The sequence below is a fragment of the Mustela putorius genome, unplaced genomic scaffold (genome assembly GCF_011764305.1).
Source record: "Mustela putorius furo isolate JIRA1106 unplaced genomic scaffold, ASM1176430v1.1 tig00000450_pilon_pilon_pilon, whole genome shotgun sequence".
In the NCBI taxonomy this organism is placed as follows: domain Eukaryota; kingdom Metazoa; phylum Chordata; class Mammalia; order Carnivora; family Mustelidae; genus Mustela; species Mustela putorius.
In genome coordinates this window covers 7171489-7190848 of record NW_025421385.1, presented here as the reverse complement: position 1 = coordinate 7190848, position 19360 = coordinate 7171489, and the positions used below count along the sequence as shown (strand labels likewise).

The window sequence follows — 19360 nt, the reverse complement described above, 5'->3', positions numbered from 1 at the left end:
CCAAAAGCAAGAGTTGGGACTCTTAACTGACTGTGTTACCCACGTGCCCCCCATCACTAGCCATTTGGTGAGCTCCTGCTGTCCTTCCAGGGTGTGTGGGAAATGGAAGTTGAAAGTTTGTTTCTTCACCTTTAATTTCTTTCAGCTGTTTATTTCATAAAATTACAGACTTTGAGATCTGGAGGGGGTCTTGGAGACCACTTATTCCAATTCCTGCTGTTTTTCAGGTGAAGAAATGGATGGCCTATGTCTTTTGACTTGTACCTGTCTAATAGCAGACCTAAGAAACCAAAATCTGTAAAAACTTACTCTTTTTTCTTACTGTAAAAGATTATGTGTTATGGGAAATTTAGAAACTACAGACAAAAAGAAATAAAAATACCTATAAACCCAACACACGGAAATACTAACTTTTACCATCTATGGTGAAAGCCCCATCTCGCATGGGAAGCGTGCAGGTAGACCGCAGCGCAGGCTCAGTCGGTTGAGCTGGGGTGAAGGATGGTGAGGAGAGGCTGCCCTGGGTGTCCCCAGGAGGGAGCGGGAGGAGGGAGCGGGGAGCCCTGGGACTAGGAGACTGCTGAACAAGTGACATTTGTGCTGTGACCTGAAGGCTGAGGCCAGGAGACCCATGTTTCAAACTAGTGTGTGATTCATGATAATATATTGGTCCCTCAGTACTTTCTAGAGCTTTTAGAATTAGTTAGGTTGGTCAGATTTATTTTAAAAGCTTTCCAAGGGAACATGAACTGGTGCATTCTTTCTTTCTCGCTGCCACAAGCCAGGGCTCTCTGAATCATACTATTCACTTTAGAACTGCAGTCCAAGTTGGACTCATCATTTTAATAAATGTCACCAATAATGTTTGCATTTTCCTGGTTATCTATTGCTGTGTAACAAACCACCCCACAACTTAGTGGCATGAAGGAACAACCATTTTATTGTGCTCATGCTGCTGTGGCCCACATATTTAGGCAGGTCACAGCTTGTCTCAAACCCGTCATGTCTAGAGCTTTTGCTGGAATGGCTCAGTCGGGGAGATACTGTCATGGCCCTAAGTGGGAGCCTTAGTTCTTCTCCACGTGGTCCAAGATGGCTTCTTTATTCACATGTCTGGCATCTGGGTGGAGAGTGGGTTGGCATTGTTTTTTTCCCCATGTGACCTTCCACATGGCTATTCTGGGATTCTTCACAGCATACTTGTTCTGGGTAATTAGGATTCTTATGTGGCAGTTAGCTTTCCCTTAGAGCCAGGGTCATGAGAGATCAGGGTGAAAGTTGTAAGGGTTCTTAGCTTAGGAAGTCATATAGCACCACGTCTGCTGTGTGCTTCGGCCACACAGGGCCACCAAAAGTCAGTGTGGAAGGGGACCACACAGGGCATTTCAGCAGCAGGAGGTGTGGTTGTGGGCTGTAAGGGACCAGCTCCTACCTGCATTTGATATAAAGCTTTGGGGAATTAGTTTCTGGTCATCATACTGTCTTTGTGCTTCCAGCCCCTCTCCCTTGTAAATGGAGACAACATCATAAGCATTCCTGAAGGACTAGAAGGACCCAGAAAGGTAACTGAGGGCCCTATGTTGCAAGGAGGTGAGAGTAACCATTAATTTTTTTTTTTTTAAACAATGGTAGCCATTGTCGTGAACTGATTATATGGATATGATTCTTTAAATATTTTATTATTATAGGCTCAGAATAACTACTACTAATCTACAGTAGTAACTAACTACCATAGATTCATTTTTTGTAATAGGAAATTCAGCCCCAGGCCACTTTCTAACCAGCTGGCTGTAAATGGAGAGTTCCCATGAGACCCTTTTTAGGTTCCATAATTTGCTAGAACTGTTTACAGAACTCAAAACACACTTTACTTGTGTTTGCGGTTTATTATAAAGGACTCAGGAATAGCCAAATGGAAGAGATGTATAGGACCAGGTGTGCGGGGTGACATGGCCTTCCAGGTCCCGCCGGCCTTAGCCTGTCACTGCCTGGATGTATTCACCAGCGTGGAAACTCATCGCATTTCCTTGTTAAAGAGTCTTTAGAGAGCTTACTCTCCAGACTGCTCCCTCCAGCCCCTTTCTGGGAGGTTAGGGTGGTGGATGGGGGGTGCCGAAGCTTCCAGCCCGCTTATTATTAGTTCCCTAGGACCAGCCCCATCCTGAGGCTACTCTCTAGGAGCACCCCTTAGCATAAATACAGATGTGATTGAAAGGGCCTCCTTTTGAATAATTACTCAACGGATTCCAAGAGTTTTTAGTAGTTCTGTGCCAGAAATGTGGACAAAACCCAAATATATTTCTTATTATACCTTGGAGAGCAGCTGCTAGTAAAGGTATGAGGAGATGGCAGCTTTGATACAAGGCTAATGGGAATGGAAATGTCTTAATCCTTGTGGGAAAGTGATTTTGTTAATTCAGTCAAGTCGAGGTTGGTTATGTCCTTGACCCTGCACATCCACCATTGGGAGTAGACTCTAGAGAAGCTCTGCAAATGGACACAACAAATCCTGTACGAAGAGTCACTGTGTCATTCATTGTTTGTGATTTCCAAGCATAATATGCAATTGTGTAACCACCAAGCAGGGTAATTCAAAACAAGTGTCTGTCTTAGTGATTATCTGAGCTGTCAGCGGATGGAGGAGAGAGGAGACCCTGGCGGGGAGGTGAAGGACATGGGTGAGGTCGCCATTGTTGGTATGGGATGGAAAGGGGGTTTGTGTGTGAAGAATGAAAGAGGTGAGGTTGCCATTGTTGGGGCAGGATGGGGGTGTGTGAAGGACGAAGGCCAAGTCTCCATAGCCCAGGTGGGATGGCGCTATGAAGAATGAAGGCGAGGTTGTCATCGTCGCAGCGTTTTCGTCCTTGATGTTGGTGGACTCTCAAATGATTGCCAGTTTAGAAGTGTGCAAAAAAATATTTTCTCCAACTTTGACATTTCCCTGGGAATGTTAAAGACATTTTTGTTTTTGAAACATGAACTGCTGCTTTTAGAAGCTGTGATAAATATGATAGCAATGTTGTGATGTCTAGGTATGAATGGTTAGTTCCTTATTACCTACTAGTTAAGCTCTTGAATTAGCTCACTGACCAGGCTTAATTTCATACTTTGATGAGTAACAGAATTTAATTGAGGTATTATTTAAATTGTACTTTTGGATAATGATAAATAACTGCAATTAAGATTTTAATTTTGGACAATAATTAGTCATTTACAGCTATTCTTCTTAAGATCGTTTTAAGGGAGAGATGGTCATACTATCTCATCCTTAAACTTTTGTGCCTTTTAACATAGCAGAAGGAAGTAAATCTAGCTCATCTCACAGTTAAATTGGGAAAATAAGAATTAAAACACTCAAGCCACATCCTTTTTAGAGTGAATCTGCCTGTAATCCATACCAGCTCTATTTTGCCAGCAATATTATAACATACTGCAGTAGCCAGGCTATAGAGAGAGAACAGATATCTCAAGATATTTATATCAGAATTTGAACCTATGTGCACATGTGTATATACACATATTGATTTCCCTATCATAAACAAGTACCTCAAAGTATATATGTACGTGCGTGTATATAGAAGTCTTGTGCTTTTGCTAACAGTAGTAGTAGGATCAGCAGCTTGTTTTTGAGAGTGTAATACTGCTGTAAAATTGAGCTGATTTGATCGTAGAGTTGACCCTTGAACAATGCTGGGTCAGGGGTTGGGGGTCAACCCCAAGCAGTGTCAAAATTTGGTGTATAACTTTTGACTCCCCAACAGCTTAACTTGTAATAGCCTACTGTTGACCGGAAGCCTTACCATGACATAAATAGTTGAATAACATGTTTTTTGTATGTATTATGTACTATATTCTTACAATGCAGTAAGCTAGAGAAAATAAATTTTTACTTTTTTTATTGTTATTTTTTAGAGAGGGTGGGGGAGGGGCAGAGGGTTAGAGAATCTTAAGCAGGCTCCATGCCTAGTGTGGAGTCCAGTGGAGGGCTCGATCTCACAACCCTGAGATCATGACCACATCTAAATCAGGAGTCAGACACTTCACTGACTGAGTCACCCAGACAAACTGAAAACGAAATTTTTTTTTAAAAGATTTTATTTATTTGAGAGAGAGACAGAGACAGAGAATGAGAGCGTGAGAGGGGAGGTCAGAGGGAGAAACAGACTCCCCATGGAGCTGGGAGCCAGAGATGGGACTCCATCTCAGGACTCCGGGATCATGACCTGAGCTGAAGGCAGTGGCTTAACCAACTGAGCCACCCAGGTGCCCAAAAAGGAAATATTTTTAAGAAAATCTAAGAAAAAGTACATTTACAATGTATGTCAAAAAAAAAAAATCTGTGTATAAGTAGACCATGCAGTTCAAACCCTTGTTGTTCAAGGGGTCAGCTGTATGGTCAATCATATGATAGTTCATTGTTAACATTAACTAGAGTGGACTTAAATCTGTATTTCAGCTCTGTAGTCTAAACTCAACCTCAGTCAAAGTTCTGTTTCAAGCTCTCCTTATAGACTCACTGTTGCAGCCACTCGCTTCTTTTTGCCTTTGTGTCTCTTCATGCTCTTCTTCCCTGGCTTTAAAGATACTCTTGACTTTCTTGCTACCTTCGTTTGAGCTCCATACATTTTCCAAAGCCCCCAGTCAAGTACGTGGTGTTAAAGTCTTTACAGATTAGTTACTCTCTATGATCTGTCCTTTATGCCACTCAGTGTCTAACCTTTCCTTGGGTGGGTAGTACTGGTCTCTGAGCCCTGTGACGGGTGTTAACAGTGGTGTAAAGATACGAACATGGCTTAGGATCCCTGTCCTAATAGTTACCATCTGTTGATGTTTCATGGTAGTCTTCACAGTGTTGTGAAGATTAGGAGAGTCTCTCTACAGCTTCTACTTGAAAATGAGGGGGTTAAGGAAAATGTTTCCCAAAATATGCCATTCTAGCCAGGTGAATCAGAGACACAGGGAGTGGGCCCAGGAGTCCACATTTTAGCAAGAATCTCAGTGCTTCTTAATGTTGACTGACATTTGAGAACAATGAATTCGATCTCTAAGCCCCTGCAGATTGCTGACATTGTTTGATAATCCAGGACATCATTGCTCTAATGACCATCTCCCACTTAGAGGTAAAGAGCAGCTTTACGCTTACTCATTTGAGAGCTTGAGGAAGGCTGGTGTCTTAAGTGTGAATAGTACTCATAGGGGAGAGCAGAAGTATTTAAAAGACTTGATAAAAAATACATTTTATACATATTCTAAGGAGCCAGTTCTAAATATGGATGGTGGGAAAATTCAGTTGAATGTCTCATGTCTGTTTAAACAAGTGAACCATATTTCTTGTCATTGGTTGCTTTTGGTTTCAGTATAAATTTTTTTTCTTTTCCTTTTCGTGTTCTGATTAGGCAGAAATTATTGGTGATTGGCCAAAGGAAAAAGTAACTACTTTGGAAGATCGCTGTAACTGCACTAACCAAATCACACCACTTAATTTACAGCCACGCAGATCAGTTGTTCCATTAGTCTTCCTGAAGTTATTATAACTAGTTTTGTAACACTATAATAGGACTTGTCATGTCATACATTCTGTATACTTTTAATTTATTGTCCTTTCAGAAGCTGTTTATGGTTGACTTTTAATTTTTATTTATTTTTATTTTTTTAAAATTTCTTTTCAGCGTAACAGACTTTTTATTAATTGCAAAGGGATTTAGTATTAAAGGAAAACTAGATATAGAAACAAACTTGTCAATGTGGTTTTAAGTTGAATCTCCCCGAGGGCTAGTGATGATGAACATTTTTTCATGTGTCTGATAGCCATTTGTATGTCTGCATTGAAGAAGTCTCTGTTCATATCTTCTGCCCATGTTTTATATGATTGCCTGTTTTGTGTGTGTTGAGTTTGAGGAGTTCATTATAGATCCTGGATATCAACCTTTTGTCTGTACTGTCATTTGCAAATATCTTCTCCCATTCCTTGGGTTGCCTCTTTGTTTTTTTGACTGTTTCCTTTGCTGTGCAGAAACTTTTGATTTTGATGAAGTCCCAAAAGTTTATTTTTGCTTTTGTTTCCTTTGCTTTTGGAGACATGTCTTGAAAGAAGTTGCTGTGGCTGATATCGAAGAGATTACTGCCTATGTTCTCCTCTAGGATTCTGATAGATTCCTGTCTCACATTGAGGTCTTTTATCCATTTTGAGTTTATCTTTGTGTATGGTGTAAGAGAATGGTCGAGTTTCATTCTTCTACATATAGCTGCCCAGTTTTCCCAGCACCATTTATTGAAGAGACTGTCTTTTTTCCACTGTATATTTTTTCCTGTTGTGTTGAAGATTAATTGACCATAGAGTTGAGGGTCCATATCTGGTCTCTCTACTCTGTTCCACTGGTCTATGTGTCTGTTCTCATGTCAGTACCATGCTGTCTTGGTGACCACAGCTTTGTAATAAAGCTTGAAATCAGGTAACATGATGCCCCCAGTTTTATTTTTGTTTTTCAACATTTCCTTAGCGATTCGGGGTCTCTTCTGAGTCCATACAAATTTCTGGATTATTTGCTCCAGCTCTTTGAAGAATACTGGTGGAATTTTGATCGAAATGGCATTAAAAGTATAGATTGCTCTAGGCAGTATAGACATTTTAACAATGTTTATTCTTCCGATCCAAGAGCATGGAATGGTCTTCCATCTTTTTGTGTCTTCTTCAATTTCCTTCATGAGTGTTCTGTAGTTCCTCAAGTACAGATCAACATAGCTTTCCATAGGCTCCTCCAACTTCATGTATTAAAAACTAAGCTCATTATCTTTACCTCTAGCCTTAAGCAGTGATACCACGTATGTCATTTTGTGTTTCATAGTGACAAAGTATAGTATAAATTCCTACCTCGAAAAATAAAATACCGTGGAGTTAAGTTTGGAAGAACTTGTTAGCTTTGCTTTCAAATAACCATTGTTTTACCAAGTAGAGATGAATGGTGTGTATGTGCTATGTCAATAAAGGTATAAAGAACACAATTAAAACATCAAAGAGGAGACAAAGTCTGGGCTTGGGCAAATTTTTTATGAATGAATATTGATAGGTATATATAGCTAGAAACAAAAATTGAAGAAATTTCTTGAATGGGTTGCATAAAAAATTTTAAGACCTTAGAAGTAAGGTAGATTAAAACTACGGATAAAAATTCTATCATTTAAAAATACTGGTAATTAAAAAGTAATAATAACCATTTTTATATTAAAATATAGCAAAAATCCCAGTAGACAGATAAAATCCTTTTTGATGGGCCATAAAGGAAATTAGTGCACATAAGTGCCTGTCGGGTAGGGGGAGAGCCAGGGGGAGAGGGAGACACAGAATCCTAGGCAGGGTCTATCCCCAGGGTGGGACCCCAATGTGGGGCTCATTCTCATGACCCTAAGATCATGACCTGAGGAGAAATCAAGAGTCAGATACTTAACTGACTTGAGCTACCCTGGTGCCCCTAAAATTCTTTTAAAACTATTTTGATTTAAAGTGATTAGAAGGCAAACTGGTTTAAACAGGTTTCCTTTAGTGAATTGATTTTAGGTATATTAGTTTGTAACTCCTGTAAATATAACCTATTTCACCAAATCTGAGGCATACTATAATGTGTTTTAAGAAAAAAATGCTTACAATTGATGACACAGTGTGTTTATTTTAAAAATTTTTTCAATTTTTTATTATTTATTTGGGATAAAGTGAGAGAGAGAGAGCATAAGCAGGGCAGAGAGAGAGGAAGAGGCAGGCTATCTGCTGAGCAGGAAGGCCAATGTGGGTCTTAATCCTAGTACCCTTGGATCGTGACCTGAGCTGAAGGCAGACGCTTAACCCACTGAGCCATCCAGATGCCCTGACACAAGTGTGTTTTTATACTTAGCATTTTTATTTTTTATTTAGTGAAAGAACCCTTTTTATACTTTTTGATATTTAGATGCAGGTTTTAAAAAAACTATTTGTTATTTATGTTGTGTGTGTGTGATTTTATATATATATGTATATATAATATGTACTGTGATATTATATATATAAAATAAATATATAAACATATAAATATATAAAATAGATGTAAATGAAACCTATTAGGGAATATGTTTCTAAAACATATTCATATCATCAATTATAAAACATTTTAATTTCAGAGATGTTAAAATACAGAATGTGTGCCCTAAATTCAGGGACATGAAGTATATCTTGGGTGTGGAGGGGAGATCAGAATGGGGTTTTAGGTTTGGGCATTACCCGTATACGAAGTAGAAGTGAGGATTGCCCAGGGAGGGGGAGAGTAAGGCAGAAGAAATTGAAGAGTGAAATGGAGAACAGCATTTTCTGGAGTGAGCCAGGTTCCAAGGAGGGAATTTGTTAAAGAGTGACTTGGGAAGCAGAAAAGAACCCAGAGACCATTGTCTCTAGAAAGCAAGGGGCTGAAGGCATTTCAGTCAGGTAGAGGTGGTTAATAGTGGCAGAAATGCCAAACAGGAAGGAAGGGGGTGTGTATGTTCATTCCAAAGCTTGGGATTAAATTAATAGCACTTTTCGATAATTGTTCGGTGAGAAAGTGTGATGTTTACTTTCTTTGCATTAATTTTGAATGATTTAATATGCCACTTGAGGCAAATGATAGTGAATTAGTCTGTATGTCTTCAATTCTGTTAATGCTAAATTTAAAATGTTACTGTTCATTTGTGGGAAAGAAACTGAGAAGTAGAATAAATTAACATTTTTACCTATTATCTGTCTTTCATTTTTTTATGAGGATAATCTGAAAGTGCCTTAAAGATTCTTTGCTCAGTCTACTTCATTCTACAAATGAGAGAAGTGACCCAGGAAACTTACGTGGTCTGCTCTGAATTAATACATTCAGTTCACAGCAGAGGCGGGAATGGGGTGGGTTTTCCAAACCATGTTTCTGTCAGAGCTGCTGTGCTCTTTGTCCCTTCTTAAGTTGAAGGAGGTTAACTGGTGGCGATTTCACTCTGTGGATAACTGCACTTTTAATGTAGAGAAATGGCTTGTTTTAGATTTGTAGTGGAAGATATTAGAGAGCATAGCAAGTATAATAAAGCAGGGAAATTCCTTAGAAATTAAGAGAGAAATGTATATATTTTGGATCTTTTACTTTTCAGCATATAGTTACGATTTTTTTCTCCAGTAACAGCCTGAAAAAATAAGTACATGTGAAGATGAGTTTTCTTGAAGATGCTGAGGGTAGTTTCATGTCTTAGAGTTAACATGATGATCTGTTTATTTCTTTTTAATAGAAAAAACGAATGCACCGAACCAGCCTCCACACAAAGACACTGGAAAAACGGTGGAGAATGTGGAAGAATACAGCTATAAGCAGGAGAAAAAGATCCGAGCAGCTCTTAGGACAACAGAGCGCGATCATAAGAAAAATGTGCAGTGCTCGTTCATGTTGGACTCAGTGGGTGGGTCTTTGCCCAAAAAATCAATTCCAGATGTGGATCTTAATAAGCCTTACCTCAGTCTTGGCTGCAGCAACGCTAAGCTTCCGGTATCCGTGCCCATGCCTATAGCCAGAACTGCACGCCAGACTTCTAGGACTGACTGTCCAGCAGATCGCTTAAAGTTTTTTGAGACTTTGCGACTCCTGCTAAAGCTTACCTCAGTCTCAAAGAAGAAGGACAGGGAGCAAAGAGGACAGGAAAATACGTCCGCTTTCTGGTTTAACCGATCTAATGAACTGATCTGGTTAGAGCTACAAGCCTGGCATGCAGGACGGACCATTAATGACCAGGACCTCTTTTTATATACAGCCCGTCAAGCCATCCCAGATATTATCAATGAAATCCTTACTTTCAAAGTTAATTACGGGAGCTTTGCCTTTGTTAGAAACGGAGCTAGTTTTAATGGTACTTCAGTAGAAGGGCAGTGCAGAGCCCCTCATGGAACAAAGCTGGTGGGTTACTCGACGTACCACGAGCATCTCCAACGCCAGAGGGTGTCGTTTGAGCAGGTAAAGCGGATAATGGAGCTGCTGGAGTACATAGAAGCACTTTATCCATCGTTGCAGGCTCTTCAAAAGGACTACGAAAAATATGCTGCGAAAGACTTCCAGGACAGGGTGCAGGCACTCTGTCTGTGGTTAAACATCACGAAAGACTTAAATCAGAAGTTAAGGATTATGGGCACTGTTTTGGGCATCAAGAATTTATCAGACATCGGCTGGCCAGTGTTTGAAATCCCTTCTCCTCGGTCATCCAAAGGCAATGAGCCGGAAGATGAGGGTGATTACACAGAAGGGGACTTGCGGGAGCTGGCAAGTAGCGCGGACGAGAGTGAGGAAGAGCAGCTCTCAGGACCGAGGGCCCCGGAGCCCACACAGCCCGCTGCCAGCAGTTGCGGCGTCCGCTCGCAGGACTGTGTGCGGAAGAAGCTGGAGAGGCTCGAGTCTGAGGAGGAGTCCGTTGGCTGGGGAGCGCCAGACTGCAGCGCAGAAGCAGGCTTTAGCAGACATTGTCTGACTTCTATTTATAGACCATTTGTAGACAAAGCACTGAAGCAAATGGGGTTAAGAAAGCTAATCTTAAGACTTCACAAGCTGATGGACGGTTCCTTGCAAAGGGCACGTATAGCACTGGTAAAGAGTGACCGTCCAGTGGAGGTAGGTTTCTGGTAGGCATTCCCGTGATCTTGGCCTCCGTTCCATCCTTACAGAGTGCTGTGTTGATTATTAGGTACTTCCGTAGTCTTGGTATTTTTAAGGTGTAAGTGGTCGTCACTGTAACTTGCAGGTTTAAACATTTCTATAAAGCACTGTGATAAATGTGGGAAGGGAGCTATGGAAACTGCTGGAAATTTAGTCAATTAAGTGTAAGGTGGTGTGGGGAGGAAAAAAAGTGCAGCTTTATAAATATAGGATGGAGAAGGACAGACTAGGTATAGATAAAGAGGGAAGAAAGCCATAATCCTGGGTGACCCCGGGCTGAATAAGAGTCTGTAAAAAAGTCAACATGATGCTAAAATATTTTTAAATGAATACGGCATCCAAGGTCATGGATTTGGTTCTTTCTCGAGTCTTTGCAATAGCTTATTCCCTTTTTGAGTAGCAGGTCCAGTTTTTGGCCACTGTATTTTAAACTGATAAGAACAGATACTACACATGATTTTAGCCAAAGGAGATGTGAGTTGTAGAGAAATGTCAGAGTGATCAAAAGGAAAAAAAACGTTTATGTGTTACAGTTAGCAATTAGCATAGGTGATAGACGTTTAAGGGAAGCCTTAATTATCAGATCTACATTTTGACATGTGAAGATTTTTGTGAGAGGAGTATGCCTCCTAGAAAAAGCAGTTTGAAAACAGTGCAGATTTTGTTTTGATAGCTTGATCTCTCAAATTTTTTACTGTTAAGGGTGATCAAACTAGAAAGGGCATGCTGTTGGATACTGTTCTTGAGAGGAAGAAGAGCAATGTTTCTCTTGTGGGGAGTTTACATATTCATCTGGCTAAAAGCAAAAGCACCCAGATCTTTGAGATTCTTTATACCTGTCTCTGGTTGCTATTCTCAATTTTAGTAGCTATGTACATACGTATGTATGCACCTTTTATTTTTATTTTATTTTATTTTTTTTTAAGATTTTATTTATTTATTTGTCAGAGAGAGAGAGAGTGAGAGCGAGCACAGGCAGACAGAGTGGAAGGCAGAGGCAGAGGGAGAAGCAGGATCCCTGTGGAGCAAGGAGCCCGATGTGGGACTCGATCCCAGGACGCTGGGATCATGACCTGAGCCGAAGGCAGCCGCTCAACCAACTGAGACACCCAGGCGTCCCATTTTTTTATTTTTTAAACTTCAGTTTAGTACATAATGTGACTTGCTTTGGCGTGAGACGTGATACAACAGAGGGCATTTTTTTTTTTTTTTTAATAATGGGAAACATTGGAAGAGAACATCAGTTGATAAGATTTTTATTTTTCATGAACTAGGCCATGAACCCCTAGCAAGGGGTCAGACATTCACATAATAGTGCTGATGTTTGCAAAGGGAATCTGCACTTCGTAGCTATAAGAAGTTAGTTTACTTTGAGTGTTATTTTAATTATAAGTTTCAAAGTGAATTTATATATGAGATCTCTTTTTTTTTTTAAAGATTTTATTTATTTGCCAGAGAGAGCGCGAGTGCATGTATACGGGCACGCGTGAGCACATGAGCAGGGGTGGGACAGAGGGAGAGAGAGAAGCAGAGTCCCTGCTGAGCAGGGAGCCCAATGCAGGGCTTGAGCTCAGGACCCTGGGATTAATGAGATCTTCTTTGAATAGTATTTTAACTTTGAATGATTTTTTATGTACATCTTTTTATTAGAGCAAATGACTGTTTTCCCCCTTTTAGTCCATAATAACTATTTTATATGATTTTATTATAGTGCAGGTTTCAAAATCAGTAGAACAAAACTAGATAGGAGTAAGGATTTGCCATATACTTCAGATGGTGAATGACTTACTCGGTTTAGGCTTTTCGCTGGAGTGGTTCAGTTCCAATGAGGACACTTGTGGGCAAGACAGGAGTGATGATTAATTTTTATTGTGAAGCACTGTTTTTGAAGTAGTATGAGCCAATCAGCTCTGGTACCGTTACCTCATCTCTGATTCAGTGGGTCTCATGAGAGAGAAGGACTCATGGTAGGGGCCCTGGGAGGCACCTGGGGGCTTCTTAAAACTGCTTTAAACTCCCCCAATTGTCTCCCTCTTCCCTCTGTGACAGCGAACTGTCACTACTAATGGTGGAGCTTTGCATCCCTTAGATGTGTTGGAACAAGAAAAAGATTGGGAATGAGTGCACTACATTTTTTATTAGAACTCAAGTTGAAAACAGATAATGGTAGGTCACCCCTAGTTTTGAATTCCTGTCAACGTTGTATTCCTTCAGTTTGACTAGTTGAGATTCAACTGAAAAGTTTATCCTTATAGAGCATACAAACTCCAGCTCATAAGTGTGTGATTTAAAGACTATTAGAATTATTTGCAGATTATTTGCTTTTCAAAACAAAAATGAAGTACAGAAGGCCCTGTTTTAAGTTTTGTTTTATAAAATATTGTGTTTGTCAGGTAACAAGAGTAACCAAGAGCTGAAGTAGAAATTCAATCCAAACTAATAAAGATGAGGCTTCAAGATTATAATGAACTCAGTGGGAAAGTAAGACTTATTTTTGTTTCCATTTCAGGAACATAATCTCTGGAAGGGGAGGGCTGTGTGTGTGTGTGTGTGTGTGTGTGTGTGTGTGTGTCTATCTATATGTGTATGAATGTATGTAGACTTTCCTTCTGGGTTTGTTTTAGTCTTTGACTAAGTATGTTGGAGAAAGAGCCACAGTTTTTAAAATCAGGTAACTAGATTCCATTTCTTGGTGTTGGTGTGGGGCTTCTCACCACATGACTTTGTAAATGACTTAGTATTTCTGACCCTAAGTCATTGCATCTGTAAAACGACTATAATACTTTCCTACCTACCTCACAGGGTTGTTGTGAGGCTTTAAAAAGGTATTTGTATAAATGGTAAAATTCTGTAGAAGCCAGATATAAACTCTTAATTTTTAGAAGCTTTGTTAATTTTTTTTTCTTTTGAAGCTAACTGTTAAGTCAGTATGGGCCAGACTAGTCTATATTTTTATTTTTTAAATGTATTTAACCTTTTAATCTCTGCCAAGTACTCCTGCATTTGAAGGGCCTGTGTTTTCAGCAGCATATAGGCTTTAGGTTTAAGGACAATTTTATTTTCATTCTGGATAGAAGTGTATTGACCAGCTGGCACCACAGATTGTACCCGATATCTGTCTTCTATTTTGCACTGTTGTTTTGACTTGTGTGATAATAGTAATGAGTACAGTTGAAGGATTTCTTATCTGTGTCTTTATATTTTTATTCTTTATGATTAAGTTACTTGTGATTAGTGTTTATAAATAATATATGATCTTATACTTAATTCCCCTTGGCTTACAAACATGCTTTATAAAGTGATTTTTCTCTAAAATCTTATTATATTTCAAGATCTTTAAATTTAAAAACTTGGAATCTTGGGATAGCTTTAGATTTATGGAAAACTTGCAGAGATAGTACAGAATTTTCATATGTTCTTTATTCATCTACCTCTAATATTGGCATCTTACTTAACTTTGCTATATTTGTCAAAATTAATATATTGACGTTGGTATAAGATACTGTTCCCTGGGATGCTTGAGTGGCTCAGTTGGTTGGGCAGCTGCCTTCGGCTCAGGTCATGATCCCAGCGTCCTGGGATCAAGTCCCACATCGGGCTTCTTGCTTGGCAGGGAGCCTGTTTCTCCCTCTGCCTCTGCCTGCTATTCGGTCTGCCTGTGCTCACTGTCTCTCCCTCTCTCTCTCTCTGATAAATAAATAAAATCTTTAAAAAAAAAGAAAAAGATACTGTTCCCTAGTGTACATTATCTGGGTTTCTGTTATTGTGCTAATTTCTCCTTTCTGTTCCAGGACCCAGTCAAGGACGCCACCTTGCACTTAGTCACGTCCTTTCGGTCTCCTCTGATCTGTCCTAGTTGTTCAGTCGGCCCTTGGTTTCACAGTCTAGACGGCTTGTACAACCGTTCCTGAATTTGGGTTTGTCTGGCGTTTTCTTAGGCTTGGGCAGGAATGCCGCTGAGTTGAAGAGCCCTCGTGGCATTGTATTGTCCCTGGTGATTTTAACCTGGGTCCCTCAGTGAAGGTATTGTCCGCTGGGTCCCTCCACAAGTTAGCAAGTCCCTTTCCCTGCTCTACTCTTTGATGTGAGTCACCAATGAACCACATTAAAGGGGACAGCAATGAATGTCTCCCTCTAGTAGGGAGTTTCTACATGTATTATTTGGAATTCTTCTGTGTGAAAGATTTACCTCTTCCCTCCCATTTATTTATCTCAGTGGGCAGTCGTAAATATTTATTTTTTCTTTGGGTTATAATCCAGTAGTCTTGTTCTTTATTTTGTTGCTCAAATTGTTCCTTTTTTAGCCACTGGAACTCTTTCAGTTGGCTTCTGTGTCCTTTTGACATGCCTGCATCTTTTTTTTGTATGGTTTTGCTCCTTTTTTTTTTTTTTTTTTTTTAAAGATTTTATTTATTTAACAGAGAGAGACCCAGCAAGAGAGGGAACACAAGCAGGGGGACTAGGAGAGGGAAAGCAGGCTTCCCGCTGAGCAGGAAGCCTATGTGGGGCTCCATCCCAGGATCCTGGGATCACAACCTGAGCTGAAGGCAGATGTTTAACGACTGAGCCACCCAGGCACCCGTGGTTTTGCTTTTTGAGCAGTTTCGTACTCTATGGCATCGTCCTTTATTTTTCCTGTTGGGGTCCTGAAATCAGCCGTTTTCCCAAGGAGCTCTGGTTCCTTTTATTGGAGGATGGTATTTAGAAATGAAGATCTGGGCACTGGGTGTTACTGTTGGGGTGTCACTGCTTCCAGGCCCACTCAGGTAGAGTTAGAAAGTAGAGGAGTGTCTCTCACCCCTTGTGTGCACAGCTTGGTGGTTGCTTCTCTGTTACTGGTCAGCTGACTGACTGATCAGGTGATCTCCTTGCGGACAGACGACCTGTCCGGCTACCTGAAAGATAAACAGGAGTTCACACGGACGTCTCAGGCTTAATCCAGCATCACCAGTTCATCCTAGCTTTCCTCTCCTTAGTTGTAATTTCTTCTCTTGTGGTGAGAAACTGGCTCGCATTAGTATCGGTTTTCAGGTATCTGTGCCCCTAGGGCATACATGTAAAGTAGTTTCAGAATTGCTAACCAGGACTCCCATGAGGAATAAACTTGCCAACCAGAGTCCAGCCTTTCAGTACAGTTCTTTTTGTCTTTAGTCTTTAAAAGAGTCACTGCAGAATTTTCCAGAGTTAGCTAGGTCAGCACCTTTTTCTTCACCCTTTTCAGTAAGGTCATATCATACATCTGTACTATAGTTAGGTTAACTTAATCTCAGTCTGCGTTCTGTCCTGGGATTCCCTAGTGTTCTACTTGATTTTTTTGTTTGCTGTAAAGTTTACTTTTTGGGTTGTATAGTCCTTTGGGTTTTGTGCATTTAAAATGTTAAATACCTGTAAAATATTTGAGCCGTAGATTATGATATGGTTATTTTATGCTCCTTTCTTTTGGCTTTACCTTCTAAAATTTATACATTTTCAGAAGAAGAGACAGATAAAATTTTTACTTAATGTAGTGTTTAAAATATTTAATTGCCTGATTGCATGTTACCATGCATATTACCTCAAATCCTAAGGAAGAGTTTTGGGTATTTTGCAAATTACTTTCCTTTGAATGAAAAATGATGTGATTATTAAGTTTGTTTGTTTTATGATCCAAGAATAATTAAGCTAATTTTTTTCCTATGAACACAACAGGTTGCCTTCTATATTTAGAGTGGATGAGGCCTATAGAAACTAGGATATGAAATAACAGTCACCCTTTATCAAGTCTTCCACGTGTTAGGCACAGCAACCGAATAAAGTGGTGGTGTTCATACTCTATCTTACTAATAGGGAGAATAGATAACTTGCCCCAGATCACAGGAGCTGTAGATTGTTGGAGGGATTCAAGTCCAGGATTCTGGGATACCAGACTTGAGACTCTGCTAATGGTGTCCAAGCCTGGCCGCATGCCAGCATTACCCAGAGAGCTTTTGAAAATTCATGTATGTGATACCCTCTCTGGATGCAGGGCGACTCAGAATCTCTTGGGGTGGGACAGGAGTGCTGCCGTTCTCCCCAGACCTCCAGTGGGCTTCCCGTGTAGTTGCACCAGCACCAGTGCAATTCTGAGCAAGCCCATTGGAAACACTGAGGAGGCTACAGTCCTCGCCTACTGCCGCCTTCCAGATCAGTGTTCATTAGTACAGTTATTATAGCTAATTGTTTTATTTGCTTCACGTGTCTGATTTCAATAGTAAAGTTACACAGGCTTTGTAGTTGAGTTAGTGGCAACCTGATAAGCACATACTTGCTCATTGGCCGATAGGTTTCTGTTTCCAGAAGAAGCACACTTACTTGAGGGGAAATAGGAAGTTCTGTGTTATTTTTGACGGCAGTGAGCCCGCGGAGTCACACCTGATGTAAGATGGAGAAGATCAGAGGACAGAATGCTCAGGTCACAACGGAGGACTGCATCCCGTGAAGACAACACACCAGTAGCAACAAGACTAGGGGCTGGCATTAACTGAATGCTGCTGTGTGGAGGCGGGTTGGTCAAGTGACTCAGTTGAGGACGTAGATAGCCCATATGGCAGAGCCAGGAGGTGAACCCCGAACTGGCTGTGAAGCTGTGCTTTTACCGTATATGCCTCCTGAGTTATATTTTTTCCCACCTAGTGCTTTAAGTATTTTTTTGACGTAGTGGTTAGCATTTGAATATAAGATTTCATGTGAAAATCTGGATTTTTTTTTTTTTTTTTTTTTTTTTTTTGCTTTCCTTAAAGTACTAGGAGGAGGTCTATCCCCCCGGGCCCACATTCGCACGTGATAGCATCTGGCGGGCTGCAATTGACTGCAGTGCCCATCGTTTCTTATTCTCTGTCACCCTTCCCGAGTGCCCCATTGACATCACCCACCCGGCCCTGTAAGCATTTCAGTTTGTGATATGACCCCTGGTGTAGAACCATAGAAACTTTTGAAGGGTAACAAAAAGTTGATCCTTAAACAACACGCGGGTTGGGTGTGCTGATCCCTTGCACAGTTGAAAATATGTGTATGACGTCTAACTTCCTCAAAACTTAACTGCTAATAGCCTCCTGTTGACCAGAAGCCTTGCTGATAACCTTAGCAGTCGATGAGCATGTATTTTATATGTCATGTATACATATATTGTATTCTTACAATAAGGTAAACTAGAAAAAAAATGTTAAGAAAAATCCTAAGAGAAGATACATTTACTGTACTGTATTTATCAAAAAATAACCACATGTAAGTGGACCCACAAAGTTCAAACTCATGGTATTCAAGGGTCAAAGGTATTTTGATCTGTTCCTGTATTTTATAAAACAATTCACTTTCTATTGTCTTACTTATTGAATGTGTATATAAAGAAACAGTTGCTACTTATCTTGTACTCTGGCTCAGAGTAGTAATTCTCTGGCTTGCATATTTTACTTTTTGTGCTTATATAAATATATATCTTGGTTATGTAATACAGGTAATTTTTAAAAAGTTTTTATTTAAATTCCAATTAACATACAGCATAATGTTTCTTTCAGGTCCACAGCCAGTGCTCATCATGACAAGTGCTTTCTTTTCTAAAAGCGATAATGCTGTATTCTATCATTTTCTTCTTTGGGGTCGTCCCCATATTTGTATATGTAGCTCTACCTCAGTTCCAGTTAACTGCTACACATTACGCCGTCATCGGAATGAATCATTTGACTCTATTTTTTAAATCCCACTGTCTGCCTTTGAACAGTCTGTTCTTTGTATCTCTGAGTTCAGTTTTGTTTTGTTTTTAGATTTCTCCTCCAAGTCGTATCATATGGTAATTGTGTTTCTCTGTTTGACTCATTTCAACTTAGCAAAATGTCGTTAAGATCCATCCTTGTCACGAATGGCGGGATTTCCTTCTTTTTTGGGTAACTAAACAAGATTCCTTTTTGTATATATAAAATCTCACACCGTTGATAGACACTTGGGTTTTTCCTTATCTTGGCTACTGTATATAATGCTGCAGTGAACAAAATGGGTGCAGATTTCTTTTTGTGTCTGTGTTGTCATTTTCTTTGGATAAATACACTAAAGTGGAATTGCTAGATCACATAGTAGGTCAGTTTCTAATATTTGAGGAATGTCTGTCCTGTTTTCCATTGTGGCTGCGTCAGTTCACATTCCCACCAACAGCGCACAAATGTTTTCTTTTCTCCACATCTTGCACAAATGTTTTCTTTTCTCCACATCTTTACCGACATTTGTTACTTATCTTTTTGATAATAGCCATTCATTAAGTGTGTGGTGGTATCTTTGTGTGTGTTTTAGGATTCGTTTGTTTATCTTGAGAGTATGCGCATGCATGAGCTGAAGGACAGAGGGAGAGGGAGAGAGATTCTCATGCAGGCTGTGCTTGGGGTCCGATCTCAGAACCCTGACATCATGATCTGAGCCGAAACCAAGAGTCAGATACTCAACTGTCAGTGCCACCCAGGTGCCCTTCTTACTGTGGTTTTGATTTGCATTTCCCTAATGAGTATAACCATTTCACTCTTAATGGACACTTTTTTTGTTGTTTTTATTTTTAATTTATAAGTGGTGTAGCTACAGATACCGTATGTTTCCCGTTTATGAACTTACTCCACTGTTTTGTAAGAATGGTTAATCAAAATGAAATTATGGAGTCATTGGGTATACATATTTAAATCTTTGAT

At 40.0% G+C, this 19360-nt stretch overlaps 1 protein-coding gene across 9 annotated transcripts in view; it reads left to right on the top strand.

Annotated features, from left to right (window-relative positions):
* The window catches only part of MAP3K4 (mitogen-activated protein kinase kinase kinase 4), a 112986-nt gene that overhangs the window by 38116 nt on the left and 55510 nt on the right, over window positions 1–19360 (top strand). For all 9 annotated transcript variants that reach the window (XM_045080075.1, XM_045080076.1, XM_045080077.1 and 6 more), the window contains exon 3: window positions 9268–10631. In XM_045080075.1, the coding sequence (XP_044936010.1) occupies window positions 9268–10631 (1364 nt within the window). The remainder of the gene's footprint in view (window positions 1–9267; window positions 10632–19360) is intronic.